This window comes from Hyperoodon ampullatus, assembly GCF_949752795.1.
Source record: "Hyperoodon ampullatus genome assembly, chromosome: 18".
NCBI lineage: Eukaryota > Metazoa > Chordata > Mammalia > Artiodactyla > Ziphiidae > Hyperoodon > Hyperoodon ampullatus.
Genome location: NC_136931.1, coordinates 20176212 through 20196239, shown reverse-complemented (window position 1 = coordinate 20196239; position 20028 = coordinate 20176212). Strand labels below are relative to the sequence as shown.

Below are 20028 nucleotides of genomic sequence, written 5' to 3'. Positions count from 1 at the left end.
GGAAACGAAAGCAAAAACAAATAAGAATTAAACTTAAAAGCTTTTGCACAGCAGAGAAAACCATTAACAAAATGAAAGGACAACCTACTGAATGGGAGAAAATATTGCAAATGATATGACCGATAAGGGGTTAATATCTGACATATATAAACAGCTCATACAACTCATATCAAAAAAAAACAACCTGGGCTTCCCTGGTGGCGCAGTGGTTGAGAGTCCGCCTGCCGATGCAGGGGACATGGGTTCGTGCCCCGGTCTGGGAAGATCCCACATGCTGCACAGCGGCTGGGCCCATGAGCCATGGCCGCTGGGCCTGCGTGTCTGGAGCCTGTGCTCCGCAACGGGAGAGGCCACAACAGTGAGAGGCCCGCGTACCACAAAAAAAAAAAAAAAAACCTGATTAAAAACTGGACAAAAGACCTAAAATAGACATTTATGTACACACACACACACACATACATACACACACACACATATACATACGTACATACATACAATGGAATATTACTCAGCCATAAAAAAGAATGAAATTTTGCCATTTGCAACAACATGGTAGACCTGGAGAATATTGTGCTTAACAAAATAAGTCAGACAGAGAAAGACAAACACTGTATGTTATCACTTATCTGTGGAATCTAAAAAATAAAACAAATGAATGAATATAACAAGACAGAAACAGACTCACAATATAGAAAACAAACTAGTGGTTACCAGTGGGGTGTGGGAAGTGGCAAGGGGCAAGATAGAGGTAGGGGATTTAAGTTTATAAAATAAATAAGCTACAAGCATATATTTTATAGCACAGGGAATATAGCCAATATGTTATAATAATTTTAAATGGCGTATAATCTATAAAAATATTAAGTCACTATATCGTACACCTGAAATGAATATAATATTGTAAGTCAACTATACTTCAAGAAAAAAAAATGAACAAGGAAAAATATTGTGAAAGAAATGGAAACAGTAGTTGCCTCAGGAGGTGGAGAATGGGCAGGAAGGAGCTTACGGGAGTATGAGAGAGTTTTACATCTTAATTGGGGGAACTGGTTACAAAGGTGTATACATTTGTCAAAACATCCAGCTGTATACTTAAGATCTGTGTGTTTCATCATGGGTAAATTTTATCAAAAAGCATAAGCTAAATATGACTGTGCTCAGAATCCAGTGGAAAAGGGTGGACCTTGCTAAACTCCTTTGTGTAGTCACTCCTCTCAATCCCTGGGGGTGGCTCTCTGAAGCAGGAAGTTTCTCCACACCCAATCAGAGAAGTCGTGATATGCTAGTAGCCACTTGTCCTGCTGAGAAGGGGACTCCCAGTCAGGGACATGGTCACCAGAGACTGCAGGAAGATGCCCCTTCAGAGCAAAACTACACCAGGTGAGTATCTGCCAGGAACAGCCTGCGAGTGGGCATATCACCTATGGATCTAGTAGAAATGCAGATTCTGAAAAATCCTAACTAGTACATTCAGAATAAAGATGGATGCTGTGTCCTTAAAACAAGAAAGACTGTAAAAAAGGGCAATAAGCTAACAATGGTTTTTTGGGGGGAGTGGTGGGGGGAACATGACAAAGATTTAAAAATTTAACAGAAAGTTTGAATACAGTGGAAAATCAGTGCTCTGGAAGATAAAGTCCAGGAAAGCTCCCAGAAAGTAAAGCAAAAAAGGCAAGGAGATTATTTTAGAAGAACTTAAGAGAGACAGGGAGGATAAATCCAAGAGGTTCAACAGCCATCTCAAAGGGATCCCATAATGCGAGAACAGAAAAAAAGGGAGGGAAGAAAATAACCAAAGAAACAACTGGAAAACATTCAGCTATAGAAAAGCTAAAGTCTTCTGATGTAAAGGGGCCACCTAGTGGTGAGCAAGTTTACTGGAAAAGGATCCTCACATCCACATTTCTTGGTGAAATACGGGAACTCTAAAGATAAAGAGAAAATCCTAAAAGTTTTCAGAGAGAGAGAAACAGCAAAAAGATGTTACTGACAAGAGAACAATACCAAATATCAAAGGCCACCCTGGATATTAGAAAACAGTGAAGCAGTAGCTTCAAAGTTTGGAGGGAACTAGCAATTAAGTGGAAAAGCAAATAAAAGACTTCCCCGCCCCTGCCCCTGCAACCAGTAATGACTCCAAGATTACCACTGACAAATACTTGCTAAAAAAAATAAATAAAAATGAAAAACATAATACAACAAAAAAGGTGGGTTTTTTGTTTTTTTAATTGTAAGGGGAACCCCCTTTGTCAAATAAATCCTTTATTTGGCTATAAAAAAGCAAAAGAAGAAAATGAAAAAAGAACTGCACCTCAGTTCAACTTGAAATTTATGGTAAAACATCAGACGTATCAACTTGAAATTTATGGTAAAATACACATAAAATATACCATTAGTGACATCTAGTACATTCACAATGTTCTGCAACCATCACCACCCATCTAGTTCCAGAACATTTTCATTACTCCAAAAAGAAGCCCTGTACCCACTAAGGAATCACTCCCCATTCCTTCCTGCCTCTCCCCAGCCCCTGGCAACCAGTAACTTCCTTTCTGTGTCTATGGATTTGACTACTTCGGGTATTTCATGTAAATGGAGCCATACATTATGTGGACTTTTGTGTCTGGCTTCTTTCACTTAGCATGTTTTCAACTTTTGTCAACGTATAGTGTGTATCAGTACTTTGTTACTTTTTAAAAAGGGATAATTAAACATTTTATTGAGGTAAAATTTACATAATATAAAATTAACCATTCTAAAGTGAACAATTCAGTGGCATTTGTTACATTCACATACTTGATGTATGAAGAACCAGACAATGTCTCATGAAGGAAAAGACAGACAACAGAAAGTAATCCCAAGAATATCACAAATGTTAGGATGATTAAACAGATTTGAAAGAGAACATTATAACCATGCTCTAAGAATACATGAAATAAATGGAAAGATAGAAAGTCTTAGAGGAGAAATAGAAGATAATTTTTAAAAAAAGAATCAAGTGGGAATTTAAAAACTGATAACAATAACCAAAATACAAAACTCACTGGATGGGCTTAAAGGCAGAATGGAGATGACAGAAGACAGAGTTAGTGAACTTGAAAGATCAATAGAAAGTATCCAATCTCAACAAAAGGGAGTAAAAAGATCAAAACAAAATGAACAGAGTCTCGGGGACTTTAGAGATAATCCCAAAAGGTCTAACATTTGTATAAATAGATACTTAGAGGAGAAAGAGTATGGGAAAAAATTGAAAAATTGATGGCTGACAACTTCCCCAAACTGGCAAAAGACATAAATTTATAGTTTCAAGTTCAGTAAATTCCAGATAGAATAAATTCAAAAAATCCATGCCCAGATACATCATAATCAAATTTCTAAAAACTAAAAATGAAGAAAAAACTCTTGAAAGCAGCCAGAGGAAAATGATGCATTACTTATAGAGAAACAGCAATTTGAATAATTGAGGATTTCTTATCACAGACCATGGAACACAGAAGGAAGTGGCACATTTTTCAAGTGCTGAAAGAAATTAACTGTCAATCCAGAATTCTATATCCAGTGAAATTACCTTTCATCAAGGAAGGCAAAATAAAGACATTCTTGAAAAGAGTAAAACTAAGAGAAAGCATTTCCGGCAGATCTACTCTGAAAGAACTGCCAAAGGAAGTTCTTCGGACAGAAGGGAAATGATACCAGAGGAAAATATGGAATTTCAAAGATTAAGGATGAGCAACAGAAATAGTAAATATCTGCATAAACAGAATATCCTTTTCCTTGAGTTCTTTAAAATGATTTTTGAAAGCAAAAATCATAACATTATCTGATGGGATTTCCAGTGTATGTAGATGTAATATGTATGACAACTATAGCATAAAGAGGGGAGGACAAAAGAACAAATATGGTGGTCAGGTTTCTACACTGTATTTGAAGTGGTAAAAAATTAATTATACGTAGACTGTGAAAACTTAAACATGTATTTGCAATCCCTATAGAAAACACTAAAAAAACTGGACAAAGAGATAGAGTAAAAAACCTCAGTAGGTGGGCTTCCCTGGTGGCGCAGTGGTTGGGGGTCCGCCTGCCGATGCAGGGGACGCGGGTTCGTGCCCCGGTCTGGGAAGATCCCACATGCCGCGGAGCGGCTGGGCCCGTGAGCCATGGCCGCTGAGCCTGCATGTCCAGAGGCTGTGCTCTGCAACGAGAGAGACCACGGCAGTGAGAGGCCCGTGTACCACAAAAAAAAAAAAAAAACAAAAAACCTCAGTAGGTAAGTTATAATGGAATACTAAAAAATATTCAAATAATCCAAAATGAGGCAGAAGATGAGTAATGAGAACAAAAAGAAGGAACAAACAGACAAAAAATGGTAGACCTAAATCCAAATATACAAATAATTACATTAAATATAAATGGTCTAAATACACCAGTCAAAATAGATAAATTGCCAGATGGATAAAAAAAATTTTAAAAAAAGACCCAACTATATGCCATCTGCAGGAAACCCACTTTAAATATAGTGCTATAGTTAGATTAAAAATAAAATGATGGGAAAAGATATTCCATGCAAACACCAATCAAAAGAAAACTGGAATGGCAATATTAATATCGGACAAAGTATAAAGCAAAGAAAATCACCAGGGATAAAAGGGACACTACATAACAATAAAAAGGTCAATTTGGGGCCTCCCTGGTGGCGCAGTGGTTGAGAGTCCGCCTGCCGATGCAGGGGATACGGGTTCGTGCCCCGGTCTGGGAGGATCCCATATGCCGCGGAGCGGCTGGGCCCGTGAGCCATGGCTGCTGAGCCTGCGCGTCCGGAGCCTGTGCTCCGCAACGGGAGAGGCCACAACAGTGAGAGGCCCGCGTACCACAAAAAAAAAAAAAAAAAAAGGTCAATTTGCTTTATGAAGAAGATATAACAATACTAAATGTTCCTAACAACAGAGCCTCAAAATGTATAAAGGAAAAACTGATTGAACTGAAAAGAAAAATGGACAAATCCACAGTTATTGTTGAAGATGTCAACTCTTCTCTCAATAATTGGTAGAACAGGTACAGAGAAAATCATCAAGGATATAGAAGAACTAAACACCACCACCAATCAATTGGATCTAATTGATTTCACTCAACAAATTTCACTTTCTTTTCAAGCATACATAGAGAATTCACCAAGATGGACTATATCCTGAATCACAAAACAAATCTCAATACATTTAAAAGAACTGAAATCATACAAAGTATGTTCTCTGACCATAACAGAATTAAACTGGAAATTAATAACATAAAGATAAGTAGAAAATCTCCAAGTGTTTAGAAATTAAACACCACACTGCCAAATAATCTGTGGGTCAAAGATAAAGCCTCAAGAGAAATTAGAAAATATTTTGAAGTAAGCAAAAATGAAAACACAACATATTAAAATTTGTGAGATGAAACTAAAGTAGTACTTAGAGATTTATTGCATCAAATACTTATATGAGAAATGTATAAACAAGAATGCCGGGAACTTCCCTGGTGGTCCAGTGGCTAAGACTCCATGCTCCCGATGCAGGGGGCCCCAGTTCGATTCCTGGTCAGGGAGCTAGATCCCACATGCCACAACTAAGAGTTCGCATGCCGCAACTAAGGAGCCCGCCTGCCGCAACTAAGACCAGGTGCAACCAAATAAATAAATAAATAAATATTTTTAATAAAATAAAATAATTCTTGGATTAAAGAGGAACTTGAAACTGAAACAACCAGCTAATTAGAAATGGATACAAACTAGAGCAATATTTTGGGGATGTGTATGAAGTCATCCCCAGAGAAAAATTTATAGCTTTAAATGCCTTCATTTGGAAACAATAAAGAATAACACAAAAAATAAAATGAAATAAAAACAAGAGGTCAATTCTATTTATGAAAATCAAGGCCAAAATCCCAAATAAAATACGAATAAAATGAATCCAGAGGTTTATCAAAAGAGCAAAACACCATGACCAAGAAAGGCACATCCCACTACATCTAAGAATGGTGAGCATCATAGACCCTGCTACTGTCATTCACTACATTTGTATTTTCAAGGAGAAAAACAGCAGGTTCTAAAAGAAAAATCTGTATGGCAAAAAAGCAAAGGAAAAGACAAATGACAAACCAGAAAAAAATATTCATAACTCACATTTCAAGATTAATTTCCTGAATATATGTATTCTTAGATATCAATTTTTAAAAATCAACAATAGAAAAAATAAGTGAAGGACGTGAAAACTCAGTTCTCAGAAAAGGAAATGCAAATGGCTCTTACACATGCAAAAAACCCAAGTTTGATCCACTCATAACTAGAGAAATGCAAATTAAAAGTGCCCCAGAGGGGGCTTCCCTTGTGGTTCAGTGGTTAAGGATCTGCCTGCCAACACAGGGGACGAGGGTTCGAGCCCCGGTCCGGGAAGATCTCACATGCCATGGAGCAACTAAGCCCGTGCGCCACAACTACTGAGACTGCGTTCTAGAGCCCTCGAGCCACAACTCCCGAAGCCCACGCGCCATTACTGAAGCCCGCGCACCTAGAGCCCGTGCTCTGCAACAAGAGAAGCCACGGCAATGAGAAGCCCACGCACTGCAACGAAGAGCAGCCCCCCGCTCACCGCAGCTAGAGAAAGCCCACGTGCAGCAACGAAGACCCAACTCAGCCATAAATAAATTAACAAATTAATTAATTTTTAAAAAAACTGCCCCAAGGGACTTCCCTGCTGGTCCAGTGGTTAAGACTCCACACTCCCAATGCAGGTGGCCCGGGTTCCATCCCAGTTCAGGGAACTAGAGAACTAGATTCCGCATGCCGCACCTAAAATAGCCCACATGCTGCAATGAAGATCCCATGTGCTCCAACTAAGACCCAGAGCAGCCAAATTAATTAATTAATTAATTTAAAAAACAACTGTCCGGAGAGATCTTGGTTGCTAAACACCATTCTCCAGTAAAAAGCACTGGAGCTTCTTGGAAGAACAGCTGATCCTAGGGCTGGGATGGGGAGAATATAAGATGAACCTGAATCTTACAGTGTCAGAAAATAAGGAAATGTATGGGAACTCCCTGGCAGTCCAGTGGTTAGGACTTCACGCTCCCACTGAGGAGGGCAAGGGTTCGATCCCTCATCGGGGAACTAAGATCCGCATGCCGCATGGCCAAAACAAACAAACAAACAAACAAAACAGAAAAAAGACAAAAAGATGGGGCATGTTAGGTACAGAGGCAGCCTCCTGAAGGAGGTCCTAATGGCCAAAGATGGAACTACTTAACCAACAAAATTAAGCACAATAGTACATAATTATAACCCAAAGAATAAGATAAATAAGTGGAAGGGAACAGAAAATATTCCTTACACAAAGAATGTAAAAGGAAAAGGGCCACCCCGCTTCATTCCACAGCAGACATTTCTTGGTGCCATCCTGTGTGACGGGTTCTGGGATGGGGCGGGCCGTGATGACAGGCCCCTAGGGAGTGCAGAGCCTGCCGGGGAATGCACAGTCGTCACGGGTATCCAGTCACCTCGTACAAGGGTACCCACCCGGATCGGCTTGCCCTCTCCTAGGCCCTCTCAGCCACTCTAGTCAGTCACTGTATTTTCTTTTTTCTCAGAACCCTTTCAGTAGAAGAGATATAAATTACATGAAATACTACGAACCCATTTTAAGTGCACAGTTTGATGTGTTTTGACAAACGTACGTCCCTGTAAAACCATCACCCCAGTCAAAATAAAGAACATTTCCAGCACCCCAGAAAGCTTCCTCCTGCCCCCAGGTAACCACTGATCTGACTTCTGTCACCACAGCTTAGTTTCGCCTGTACTAGAATTTCACAAAAGTGGACTCATACAGTATCATCCTTTCGAGTCTGACTTTCTTCATTCAACATAATATCTGCAAAATGCATCCATGTTGCTGCGTTTGTTAATGATTTCTTTCTTTTTATTGCTGAGAAGTACTCCACTGTATAAATGTCCCACAGTTAGTTTATCCCTTTACCTGTTGATGGACTGTGGGTGGTTTCCAGGGGGAACTATTAAAAATAGGGCTGCTATAAACATCTGCCTACAAGCCTTTGTAGAGACATGTGCTTTCATTTCTCTTGGGTAAATACCTAGGAGTAAAATGGCTGGGTCATAGGTCTCTGTTTAACTTTTTAAGAAACTGCCAAACTGTCTTCCAAAGGGGTGGTAACAATTTCCACCCCTGTCAGTACTGTCTGAGAGTTCTGGTTGCTGCAAGTCCTCACCAGCACTTAAACAGCAGCATCCCCTTTTACGAAGCCATTCTGATAGGTGTATAGTACAATATGATTTCATTGTGGCTTTAATTCACATTCTTAGATGTCTAATGATATTGAACATCTTTTCACGTGCTTCTTGGATGTTCATATATCTTTGTTGAATCGTCTGTTCAGATCTTTGGCCCATTCTTTAAACTGGCTTGTTTTCTTCTTATTATTGAGTTACAGTTTTGAGGCATGTTTTAATTAACACAGATCAGAACCAGGTCATCCTCTGTTCTAATCTTCACCGGGCCTCCTCCCATGGAATTTGGAGTAAAATCCAAACACCAAGGCCTGGTCCTCCACAATGTGGCTCCACCCCTTGTCTGATTCGTCTTCTCCCCCAGCCCTTAGCTCAGTCCTTTCATCCACACAGGCTGCCTGGCTGCACTCTGAACCAGCCAGACATCTATTACCAGGAATCATCTTATTCAGGATTCCCTGGACATGCTTAGTGTTTACCCACCCAGCCTCCCCGCAAACAAAGCTGGGGTTTCCCTGCATCCTGGGCTTCTAGCACTGCTGTAGAATGAATAAATAAATGAGTGAATGAATGTCTCTTACCTAGCTGGAAAGGTTGGGGAAGTCTCCTCTGAGAAAGTGACAATGCAGTATGATCACAGAAGAAAAAGAGGAGTTAATCAGATAACAAGGTGGAGAAAGAGCATTCCAGGTAGAGGGATCAGCATGTACAAAGGCCCTGTGTGGCAAGAGGGAGCATGGAGGAGATAAGAAGCTCTATAGGTGGGAGAGACAGAGGAAAGGGTAGCAAGGGGCTGTTTTTACTCTCTATACCCAGACCCTGAGCAAGATGGAAGCTCCCAAGGTTTTTCCAGGTGAGGAGAATGGAGGTGACTGTGACTGATGATTTAAGCATCAAGAGAGGAAGCAGAGAGGCCTCCTAAAGACACCCTCACAACAGTCCAGGAAGGAGACAGCAGTGGTCTTAGATCTAATGGAGAATGTGGTGATGAGATGTGGACAGAGATCTAAGAAAGCTTTAGGAGGCGAAGATGTGTGGGCCTTGGTGATAGATGGGGGGTGAAGGTGAGGGTGGGGTCAGGGAGAACGAGGCCAATCCCCAGGTCTCTGGCTCTTGGGGGTGGAAGGGCAGATGCCAGTGCCCTTGGTAGAGGCTCAGGCATAGTGAGAATGTCATGGGCTGGGTCTTACTCACACTGAACTCCAGACGCCCTGGAGACATGTGTGTGTTGTATAAGGGCTGGGGCTCCAAGGCCTCTATCTGGGAGTCCTCCTGGGATGAAGATGGGGGTGGTGCCGAATCCAGGGCTGGGGCAGACTGCAAAGAGGCCGCAGGAGGCTGGGCTGGCCAAAGATGGGAGGGGTGGTCAGGGGAGAAAGAGGGAGTGGGGCAGGGAGCTGACAGTGGGGTGAAAGCCGCAGGAAGACAATAGAGAGGTCTCGCTGTTTGAAGGCCTAGGTTCCTGGATCCCCGACGCGAGCTAGGGCAGGAAGCTAGAGTGGAGACAGCGAATGCATACAATCTTCTGGGCGAGGAGAGATGGTGGGAGCTCCGACGGTGGGGGGGCGGGGGGCGGGCGGGGCGGCAATAAAAAGGTCCCCAGCCGCCAGGACAAGGGTGAGGGGAGAATGCGGGGTTGGGCCTGAGGAAGCCCCAAGCCAGCATCACTGCCAGTCGGACCAGCGAGGGCCTAAGCAGCCCCGACAGCCAAAGTCCGAGGGGGAGGAGGAGAGGGTAAGAGGAAGAAGGTTGGCGGAAGAGGGGAGACTGGAGAGGAGGGGGCAGGAGGGGGGAAGGAGGGGAGAGGGAGGGAGGCGAAGAGGCGAGGAGAGGGCAGGAGAGGGCAGGAAGGGAGGAGGGGCGGAGCGCGGGCGGGGCGGGGCGGGGCGGGGCGGGGCGGGGCGGGATGAGTCCCCGCGCCCAACTAGTCTGGCTCGGTCCTCCTTCCGCACAGTCAGGGTTTCCGTTTCCCTCCTGTGCTCAGAGTAAGAGGGAGCGAGGCCGAGCTCCGGCCGCCGCCGCCATGTGGCCCCCAGACCCAGAGCCGGACCCCGACCGCGAGCCCGCCGGCCGCTCCCAGCCCCGCGCGGCCCTTCCCGGGCTCCGCGCCCTCCTGCCGGCGCGCGCCTTCCTCTGCTCGCTCAAAGGCCGCCTCCTGCTGGCGGAGACGGTGAGTGCGGGCCCCCGGCCCCCTCCCGGCGGCGCCGAGACCCCTGCGGCCGCTCCAGCCTGCAGCTCCCTGGCGTGGGGCTAGGGGCGCAGCCTTCTGTACGCCCGGGTCCTGGCGCCCCGCCCGGCCGGCGCCCCTCGCAGCCCTGCGAAATTGGGCTGAGATCGGCAAACTTCCACTGTTTGGGACGGGCTCGCTGAAGCTCAGCCGCGGGTCGGAGGCGAGGCGGGAGCCTCAGGGAAGCTTGGGGAGGGGGCCCCCGACGCGGCGGCCGGGCCCCTGGGAGCTCGGCCCAGCGCTGTGTGACCTCCGGCGCCTCCGCCCTCTCTGGGCCCCTGGGACAGGCTGCGTCCCCGCATCTTCTGGCCTCCATCGCGGGCAGCCCGCTCCGCAAAGCCTCTCGCCACGCCCGGGCCGGGCCTGGGAGGAATCGGCCGTTCGCGAACCCCAGGTCGTCTCTCTGCTCCCTGGCCCGCTTTCTTGGGCTCAGGGAGGACCGGCCGGGCCTCGAGCTGCAGGGCGGAAGCCAGAGTGGAGTCCCGCCAGCTGGGAGGGGGGACCCCCGGGATTGGGTGAGGCCCGAGCCACACAGTGGGGGGCGCGCAGGGAGCCCACCCCCACCCAGGCTGCTGAGGGGCGGCCCAGCGGGGTGACTTCATCCCCCTCCTCCCCTCCCTCGATAGGATCCAGCCGTCCCGCCCCCGCTGAGCTCCTTCCTCCTTCCCGCCACCCCCCAGGCCCGTCAAGAGGCCTTTGTCCTCGGGACACTCTGAACACTCCCGCACTGTCGGCCTGTGGGGTTGGGGTTTGGTGCAGGGCCTCTTTGGAGGGAAGGGGAGGAAGAGGCCAAGCGGAGGGGAGGCGGGATAAGAGTGGAGCACTTGTTACTTAGATCTCCAGCAATTTGACAATCTGTCATTATTCCCACTTTGCAGACAAGAAAGCTGAGGCCCGAGCCTCTAGGGGATTTGACATGGGTCAATTGAGGGCCAGGGGACAGCAGGGATCAGAGAGAGGAGGGTTCTGCCGCAGCCTCTCCTTTGTACCACCCAGAGCTGATGGCAGGAGGCCATCCTACCACCTCCTCTGCCTCTGGGGTCAGCCCAGAGGTCACCAGCCTGGCACCTGCCGGACTCCCAGATGAGGCATCAGGGTCCAGGACTCGCAGCTCACACTCCAGGGAGTTGCCTCCTGGTTGGCCACGCAGCCCCACTTTGGAGACTGATGGGAGCCACTTTTTCGGAGAAGCCTTGAATCCACCATCCCCTGAGGGGACCCCAACCACACCCCACTCAGGCCCACCTCATGGGTGGAGTGGATGCTGGCCAGAGCCTAGAGGAGGCCCTTGGCAAAGCTGGGCGCCAAGAATCTAGGTCTAGGAAGATGAAGTGGGGAGGAAAGGCAGATGAGGAGTGGGCACTGAAGACGCAAGGGAAGCCACTGGAGGTCACTCCTGCCCCCCTCAGGTCACCTCTGGCTGCCCCCAGGCCCAAGTGGGGAGGCTGACATGGGCAGGAAAGGGAAGGAAGCTGCCACCAGGAATCAGGGAATGAGGAAACAGAATCGAGAGGGATCCCCAGAATCAGGCTTTGGGGGTAGGAGACAGGAAAAGGAGGGACAGAACAGCCTTTGGCAGAGGAAGTAGAGGATAGGGCCAGGCCAGAGTCCCGTGGCCTTGCCTTACTGGGAGGCCCTGGCAGCCTCTCAGCCCATCTCTACGCCTTAGTTTCCCATCTGTTCAAGTTGGGCTCAGCTACCTCCATTGTCATGTTCAGACCAGATATGGTCTTCAGCTCATTTGTCTGAAGCAACCACAGAGCCTCCTGTGGGGCATCTGGGTGTCATCCCCACATAGCCCCCTGGCCCACTCTGAGCTACTCAGCCATGGACCTGCTCAAACCCAGCCAGAGTGACCAAAACCAGGACAGATAAAGGCCAGCAACCACAGGGCATTGTTGCTTAAGAACTCCAGATGTGGAGTCAGCCAAGCCAGAGTTCAAATTCTGATGCCCTCTTATTAGCTGTATGACACTGAGCACACCACTTCATCTCCCTGAACCTCACTCTTCTCATCTGCAAAGTGGGCAGATGTGAACGGCACCTGGTGCCTGGGTGGTGGTGAGGAGCTGAGGAGGCCCCACAAGCCTCAGCAGGCACTGGTCCAGTGAACAGCCCTGTCATCCCCGTCTGCTCTTCAGAGCACACAGGTCTGCAGAACTAACCCGGGGCCTCAGCATCCTCGAGCATCAGTTGCCACCCACAGTGTGTGGACAGGGCTGCAGAAAACACTTTAATTCTTAATCAGTTCCTCATTACAGTTTGCCCCACCTTTCACAAAGGCTGAACAAATGATGCAGCAGGGCATGAAGTGTCAGTGTCACCACTCCCTCTCCTGGATGTTTTCTCCTTGTGAAAATTTGCAAACATACCAAGAAAAAACCCCATATACCCACCACCTAGATTATACTGTTTGCTTTATCACATATCTATCTGTCCATCAATCCGTTTTATTTTTTGATGCAAAGTAAATTGCAGACATCAGTACATTTCAACTCTGAATACTTCAGCATGTGTATCATTAACTAAAGCACCACATTTGTGTATTGTTTTTCAGGTAAATTTTTCATTCAAGCACAAATCTTGGGTGTTGGGTGTAATTTTCTGAAACTGGCTCCTGCTTAGTGGACTGCCTTTGAGAAGGCTTGGGTTTGATTTTCCCATTGGGCACCATCTGAGTTGGGTGGATCCTGCCATAGAGCCCCTGGGGTGGGTGGGAGTGGCGCAGCCCCAGGAGGCAGCTTCCTGGGGGGCTGGATGCAGGAGAGGTTGGGGCTTCCTGACCGGGTCCCGGCAGGGAGCTGGCCTGAGGTCAGGATGCAGAGCCATGCCCAGAGGCACTGGGGGCAGCATGCCCAGAGGCACTGGGGGCAGCACGGGTGTGCATCTGATGGAGTTCTAATCCTGAAGCTGCAGGACTGGGCAGGTCACTTCACCTGCTGGAGCCTCCTCTAGTCCTGCCTGCAGGGAGGGGCTGTGCACGGGCTCTGACTTCTCCCTCCGCCGCCTCCCAGGGTCTCTCCTTCATCACCTTCGTCTGCTATGTGGCGTCCTCAGCATCCGCCTTCCTCACGGCACCCCTGCTGGAGTTCCTGCTGGCCCTCTGCTTCCTCTTTGCTGATGCCATGCAGCTGAACGACAAGTGGCAGGGCTTGTGCTGGCCCATGATGGTGAGGGCTGGGGCCCCGGGAGGAAGGGGTTGACTGGCCATCGCGGAGAGGTGTGCATTTCGGCCCTTACCCTTTCTTCAATGCACTGGAGGGGCCATTTGCAGTTGGTTGAGCCTGGTGGGTAGGCCTGGCCTCGGATGATCCAGGCCCCACCACACAGCAGCCACGTGACCCAGGGCAGGTTGCCCTGCCTCCAGGGCCTCCAGTGTCCCTCTGTGAGGGAACGAACCCCAGACGGCATCCTTCCCCCTCGCCATCAGGTGGCGCTGGTGTTCCCAACTGGGCCCATCGGCATGAGTCTTAGCCGCAGGAATTCTAGCCATTTCCACATGGGGCAGGGCAGTTAACTGAGGACTTGCAGGGCTTACCCAGATCTCAGCCACCAGACAACTCACTTTATCACCTGGGAGGGCCCAGAACCCCATCCCGGACTTTGCTCTATGAAATGGGTAAGAGAGAAGGTACAGCAAAGGCTGCACTTGAACTCTGGTCTCTTGACTTCATACCCAGCATTCTTCCTGATGGGCTGCACCCCCTGTCCCCATTTTAGGGACCGGTAGACAGAAACCATGATACATAAATGATCTGCCACAAGTATGTGGCAAAGCAAGGTCCGGGGCCAGATCTCCCTATCGGAGAGCCAGAGGGAGCAGTGACAAGTTTCCAACTTCTCCCTCCCCGCCAAACCGGGAAGTCTGCATCTGGGCCAAGCCACAGGGCGAGCTGCAGCCTGGTCCGTACCCTGTTGTCCACCTGGCAGAGGACGGCAGCCTACAGGGAGCCACTGGGCAGGGGCGGGGTGGAGGTCGGGGGAGGACCAGGGAGTGCAGGTGGGGCCAGGAAGAGCCGGAGCGCCGTGGATGCTGGACCTGGGGGCCGCGTGTGTCCAGGCTGCCAGGCCCATCCTCCTCTGACGGTGGGATTCCGGCCCTGTTCTTGGCACACAGTGCCCTTCTGAGCCCCTCTCCCCTGCCTCGGCTCCCAGCAGCCCCCTTCCCATGCTGTGCCCCACTCCAGGGAGCTCACGGCGCTGTGACCATGCCCCTCTCTCCCCAGGACTTCCTACGCTGTGTCACAGCGGCCCTCATCTACTTCGCCATCTCCATCACAGCTGTGGCCAAATACTCGGACGGAGCTTCCAAAGCAGCCGGAGTGAGTAGCCACTCTACCTTTGGGAGGGGGCGATGCCCAGTGATGCCCCAGTCAAGTTCACCCCACTCCTAAGTGGGTGCCCCTCTTAGCTTCTTGGGCATATTCTGCCTCTGCCTAGGTACCTTGGACTTTCATGTGGATCTCAGCGACTCCACTGTCCTCTTATTGGAGATTTACTCTGCCCAGAGTTCGAAAAGGCTGTTTGCCAAACCAAGTTAACAGCTCCTATCTGTTTTCCTATCTGTCATTAAAGGGAGGGGTCTGTGTCCGCCAATCTGAGCTACTTATCCAAGCAGATAAAAACAAAGCTATGAGGATGGGGCAGCGGCTGCTCCGGCTGGCCCCACCCCGTTCCCAGGCTCCCAGCTCCTGAAGACGCGTCCCTTCCTCCCCGTCCCCTGTATCCCACAGGTGTTTGGCTTCTTTGCCACCATCGTGTTTGCAATTGACTTCTACCTGATCTTTAACGATGTGGCCAAATTCCTCAAACAAGGGGACTCCGCAGATGAGACCGCAGCCGACAAGACAGAAGGTAGGCAGCCACTCTGTGGGTCCCACCAGGGAACCCAGCGCATCACCTGGAACGGTTGATGCAGGGGCCCTGCTCTCCCCTGGGGACACTTGGCTAGTTTGGGGCTGGAGTAAGAGCATTTCCTCTCTCCCCATGGGCAGGAAGTGTTTTCACGCGGCACTGATCATAAAGCCGGCATGTACCCTCCCCCAGTGATGACACCTTACATGCATCACAGTACAGGGTCGGTCAACCTCAGCACAGTGACACTTGGGACTGGACATGCCTTTGTTGCGGAGGGGGTCTTTCCTGTGCCCTGTGTGATGTTTAGCAGCACCACTGGCCTCTACTAGATGACAGTGGTGCCCCCACAAGGTGTGACAAACAAAATTGTCTCCAAATGTTACCAAAAGTCCCCAAAGCATCCCAGTTGAAAATTACTCTGTATTGAGTTTTCTGTTACTGTTCTAAAAAGTCACCACTCACTTCCTGGGTGGAAACAACACTGCTGCTCTGTTGGTCAGAAGTCCGACGTGGTGGCCAGATTCTCTGCTTCGAGTCCACTGGGCCAAAACTAAGGTGTCATCTGGTCGGTCCCCTCTGGGGAGCACAGAATTCCCCAGGGCCTCAGCCTTTCCAGGAAGGGCAAGCTGAGGGCACGCCCGGCACCTCCTCCTCATGAAACCTTCCCTGACGAGCCCCCAGGGCAGCCAGTCACTCCCCTTCAACTCCCTGGACGCCATCCACTGGGCTGCAGCGTGGCCGCCTGTCCCACAGCAGCACCCCCGCTCCCCAGTCTCGCCTGTCCCCAGCTTAAGGGCCAGCGAACCAAGCTCTTATGCTTATCCGCAACACCCAGGCAAACAGTCAAGCTTGGGCTTGTTTCACTTTTTAGATCCAAAGAAAGTGCCACAGACTTTTTGGTCCCTCAAGGCATCCTTCAGCTCAGAATGGCTGTTGTGCCATTACCTGATTTAAAAAACAACAACAAAAAAAACCCTCCAAGTTGGATGCCTGGTTTTTCCATCCGTGACAGCAGCCATACCAACGTGTCACATCCTCGGGGTGCATGCACCCAGCTGGGGGCCCTATAGGGGTGCATCCAAGCTCCAAGCTGGTTTGGAGCTTGAGATCTCCCTCAGGCCTTCCTCAGTCACAGCCCAGGGCTCTCCTGCCCGGGGAGGCCACCAGAGGAGGTGGAGGTCCCTGCCCAGGGCCAGGAGTTACAGGGGCGGTGGAGGCTCCAGCACAGAAATGCTGGGAAGCCCAGGAGCTGACCTGGGACCGAGGGCCCAGGCCATTTACCTGCCCCTTCCTCTCTACACCCCCAGGCAGGCTTTAAATGGAGAGGCAGATGTCAACTCCCTGCAACTGAGTAAATCGGATGTTTGGCTCAGCACCAGACTCCCCCAGCCTGGTGTCCCGTGATCCCTCGCGGCCCTTCTGTCAGCCTCTGTTGACCCAAACACCTACAGAGGCTGCCATGTGCTGGGCCCTAGGGATGTGCAGACGGGCAAGGCCAACTACCTGCCCTCAGGGAATTCAGCCCAGACAGGAATTAGACCCAGAGACAAAGTGGTGATGTACACACACGGCACAAACGGGGGCACGAGGAGCCCAGAGTAGACGTCGACCATAACAGCACAACGAGCGCTAACAGAGGTAGGGATGAAGCAGCTGAGGGAGCACCCACCCTATGTGCCAGCTAGGAGGCTGTGGAGGCGACCCCATTGCTGGGTTTTGATGGATGTATAGGAGTGTGTAGGCAGAAGAAATGGGACAGGTGGAGGGAAGACAACAGAGTATAAAGGGCAGGTGCTCCCGTCCAGGTGAGGTGTTTCTCTGGAACAGGTGGTCGTGTCCTGTGAGGATCAGCAGTGACATGTGGCTGGACAGAAAGACAGGGGTGGCTTTTGAGGGGCCTGTAGGCCCTGCCTTGGAGTTGGCGTCTCTCCACTGAGTGCCTCCTGTCCCCAGGCAAGTGACATTGAAACTCCTGGGGCAGGGGAGATTGAAACTATGAAATGGCTAAAAAGACGCTTCCTGATTTTCCAGTATGTTTTAGTTTCTTGGGCAATAGCTAGCCCCATCTTGACCTGCTGAACTGCAGGTTGGGGGGCAGATATACAACCCTGACACCTCCAGGTAACAATGGCCCAGGCAGATTTGGGAGGGCCTGGAGCCCCAGAGCAAGGGGCATCTGGGCTCCCCACCTCCATTCGATGGCACCCGGAGGGTCCCAAGCACTCGATGGTCCTCACGCCGAGCAGACACCACCCACAGCACCATCAGCTGTAGGAGCGGCCTGAGCCCCGGGTTCCAGTCAACAGTGCCTCCCCAGAGACGGCTCCCAGGCACCGCTGGCCCCGAAACTCCTGCCAAGCATCCTCTTTGCTTTCCTTTCAGAAGAGAGTTCCGACTCTGACTCCGACTGAAGACCCGACCTGCCCTGGCAGCCTGAGCCACGCAGGCCTCCGCTCCTGCACCTCTGACCATGCTGGCCGGAGCGTGGCCAGGGGACCCTGCATGTTGGGAGGGAGGCTGTGACTTCTCGCGCAGCAGCGGGCGTTGCTGACGGAGCAGGCCTCCTCACAGCCCCAGGGTGACGTTCCTGAGCCCGGCATACATGATGGCACCCCTTGGCTTAGCACTCACCAGCCTCTCTGCTCGTGAGGGCATCGTTCCGCCACTTCTCATTTCTGTCCCACAGACCTTAAGCCCTTAAACCTCTGCCAAAAATAAGCACAAGGGGACAAAGCAGATAGAGCCTTCTTATACCATCGCAGGAAGCACTTCATGCTGTGGTGAGTGCCGGGGAGAGACAAGACAGAAACCGGCGGAGGGCCATCCCCTGGGCCCCAGTGGTTTCTGTCTGCATCTGGTGCCCCTGCCCACGGCAGGCATTTTGTCGAGAACGATGCTTCCGAGATTCTTTTGTTCAAGGAGCAACAACAGTTCCCTCTTCATTCTTGAAGCAGGGAGAAAACTGGCCTTTGCTGTATGATCTAGGAGAGAGTGGGTCCCAGTGCCCATGAGTGATACCTTACACCCTTGGAGACCGTATCTTCTTCAGATGACATGCCTCTTCTGGGTCTAAGACTGTTTCAAGAAGAGCTCGTAGACTAGCTTACCAGGTCCAAAAGATCAAGGGCTCCAAACGACGAAGTGGCAGTGACAGCCCCCAGGGCAGCTGGGCAGGCCCAGCCAAACCCTGTCTTTCCCTGGGCCGTCGGCAGGCGAGAGGCTCTCGGGCCCTCAGGACAATGAGCTTCTGAACACCTGACCCTCACGAGGGGCGAGACGTGCCTTCTGTGTTCACCTAAGGACCTTATTATGCTGTGCATGTATCTTCAATGGGATTTTGTAACTTTATACTTTTTTTTTTTTTTACACAAAAGCAGCTTCTTAAATGGCATTTCCTGTGACCCAAGAGGCCTTGTGAATGAGCCAGAGTTCTGGACCCATGTTTTGGGCATTTGTAATCTTTGTTCTCCTCTTGCATGTGAATCTCCTACCCTGAAAAAAGCCATAATGGATTAAATCAGACTGACTTCCTGCTTGGAGTGTGTGTGTTTGAAAAAAACCTTACCCGGAGCAATGCTGCCGGGTGTCATGCGTCAGCACAGAGTGGTCCCACGCGCTGTGTGGATCCTGGCAGCTCCAGATTACAGCAATGATGCACGCGCACTTGCTCCCCGCCAGGCCCCCGCTAGGCGTCTGCACGTGTACTCTACACCTCACACAATCCTCTTTCACAGTTCAGGAAACTGATGGAAGGTTCGGTGACTTGCCCAGGTCCTCACAAGAGGCCCAGGGTCTCACCCACGCATCAGGCTCACGTCCCGTGGTAAGTCAGCGCTTTGGCCCCGGCGATGGAAAAGGATCGAGGCATTCTGCCGCAACTTTCACACACAGTGTTCTGAAAACACGTATGAAAGCGGACTGTGCAGAAACCCACAGGCCCGTGGGTGTGGCCCCACCTCGCCAGGCCCAGCCAAGCCGCCTGTGGACAGCGACACTGCGGAGTCCTCACCCCCAACTGTGGCTGTGGTCAACCCCCGCCCTACGGGCCTGTTTCAGGATCCGGGCTACAGCCTTTGGAGGGGCGGGAGGCAAGGCAGAGCGAAGGAAGAGATGACACTGTTTTTACATGTCCGTTTATTAAACAAGAACTCCTTCATGACAATTTAATACAGTATTAGCGATTAGTGTTGAGAAAATTAGTTCCCTCTACATACAAAAATACAGATTTGAACACTATGAAAACAATCAGGACAAGTACCGTGAAAAATTGGTCCTTCAGAAGAAAGAAAGAGGGAAAACTGAGGGCAGCACGAGGCGTTGTCTGCTGTCACGGACAAACCAACGGGAGCACAGGCTTTGCGGCCCCCATACCACTCCAAATGGACAGAATCAAACGTGGGAGCCCGTGGGAGCCGGGTGGTGCCCACCCCAGGGCATCCACACCAGCTTCAAAAGCCAGGGTGCTCTGACCTACCAACAGCATAAACCAAAGTTTGCCAAACAGGCGTCACCTCAGGTCGCCCCGCAGCTGTGTCTACACTGTTAAAGGAAATAGACTTTTAAGAAGCAAAGTGTAGTAGTTGTTAAATTAACATTGCCCCTCTCCCAAGTACCACTGGGCCAAGTACCGAGTAATCACATGAGGATGATCAGCCATCTGACTGGACTTCCT

General features: G+C 49.9%; 2 protein-coding genes across 2 annotated transcripts in view; both read left to right on the top strand.

The window, feature by feature from the left end:
* Positions 1-9154, top strand: part of CMTM2 (CKLF like MARVEL transmembrane domain containing 2) — a gene marked incomplete at both ends in the record, with an annotated part of 22107 nt that extends 12953 nt beyond the window's left edge. The window contains one exon of the mRNA XM_079724044.1: positions 9089-9154. Within this exon, the coding sequence (XP_079580170.1) occupies positions 9089-9154 (66 nt within the window). The remainder of the gene's footprint in view (positions 1-9088) is intronic.
* A 1141-nt stretch (positions 9155-10295) lies between these two features.
* Positions 10296-17795, top strand: CMTM3 (CKLF like MARVEL transmembrane domain containing 3; the record flags this gene model as incomplete). The annotated part of the gene is made up of 5 exons (XM_079723512.1): positions 10296-10442; positions 13514-13669; positions 14726-14821; positions 15233-15353; positions 17739-17795. The coding sequence occupies 5 exons, from the start codon at positions 10296-10298 to the stop codon at positions 17765-17767; spliced, it is 549 nt and encodes a 182-aa protein (XP_079579638.1). The 3' UTR covers positions 17768-17795.
* Positions 17796-20028: the final 2233 nt, after the last annotated feature.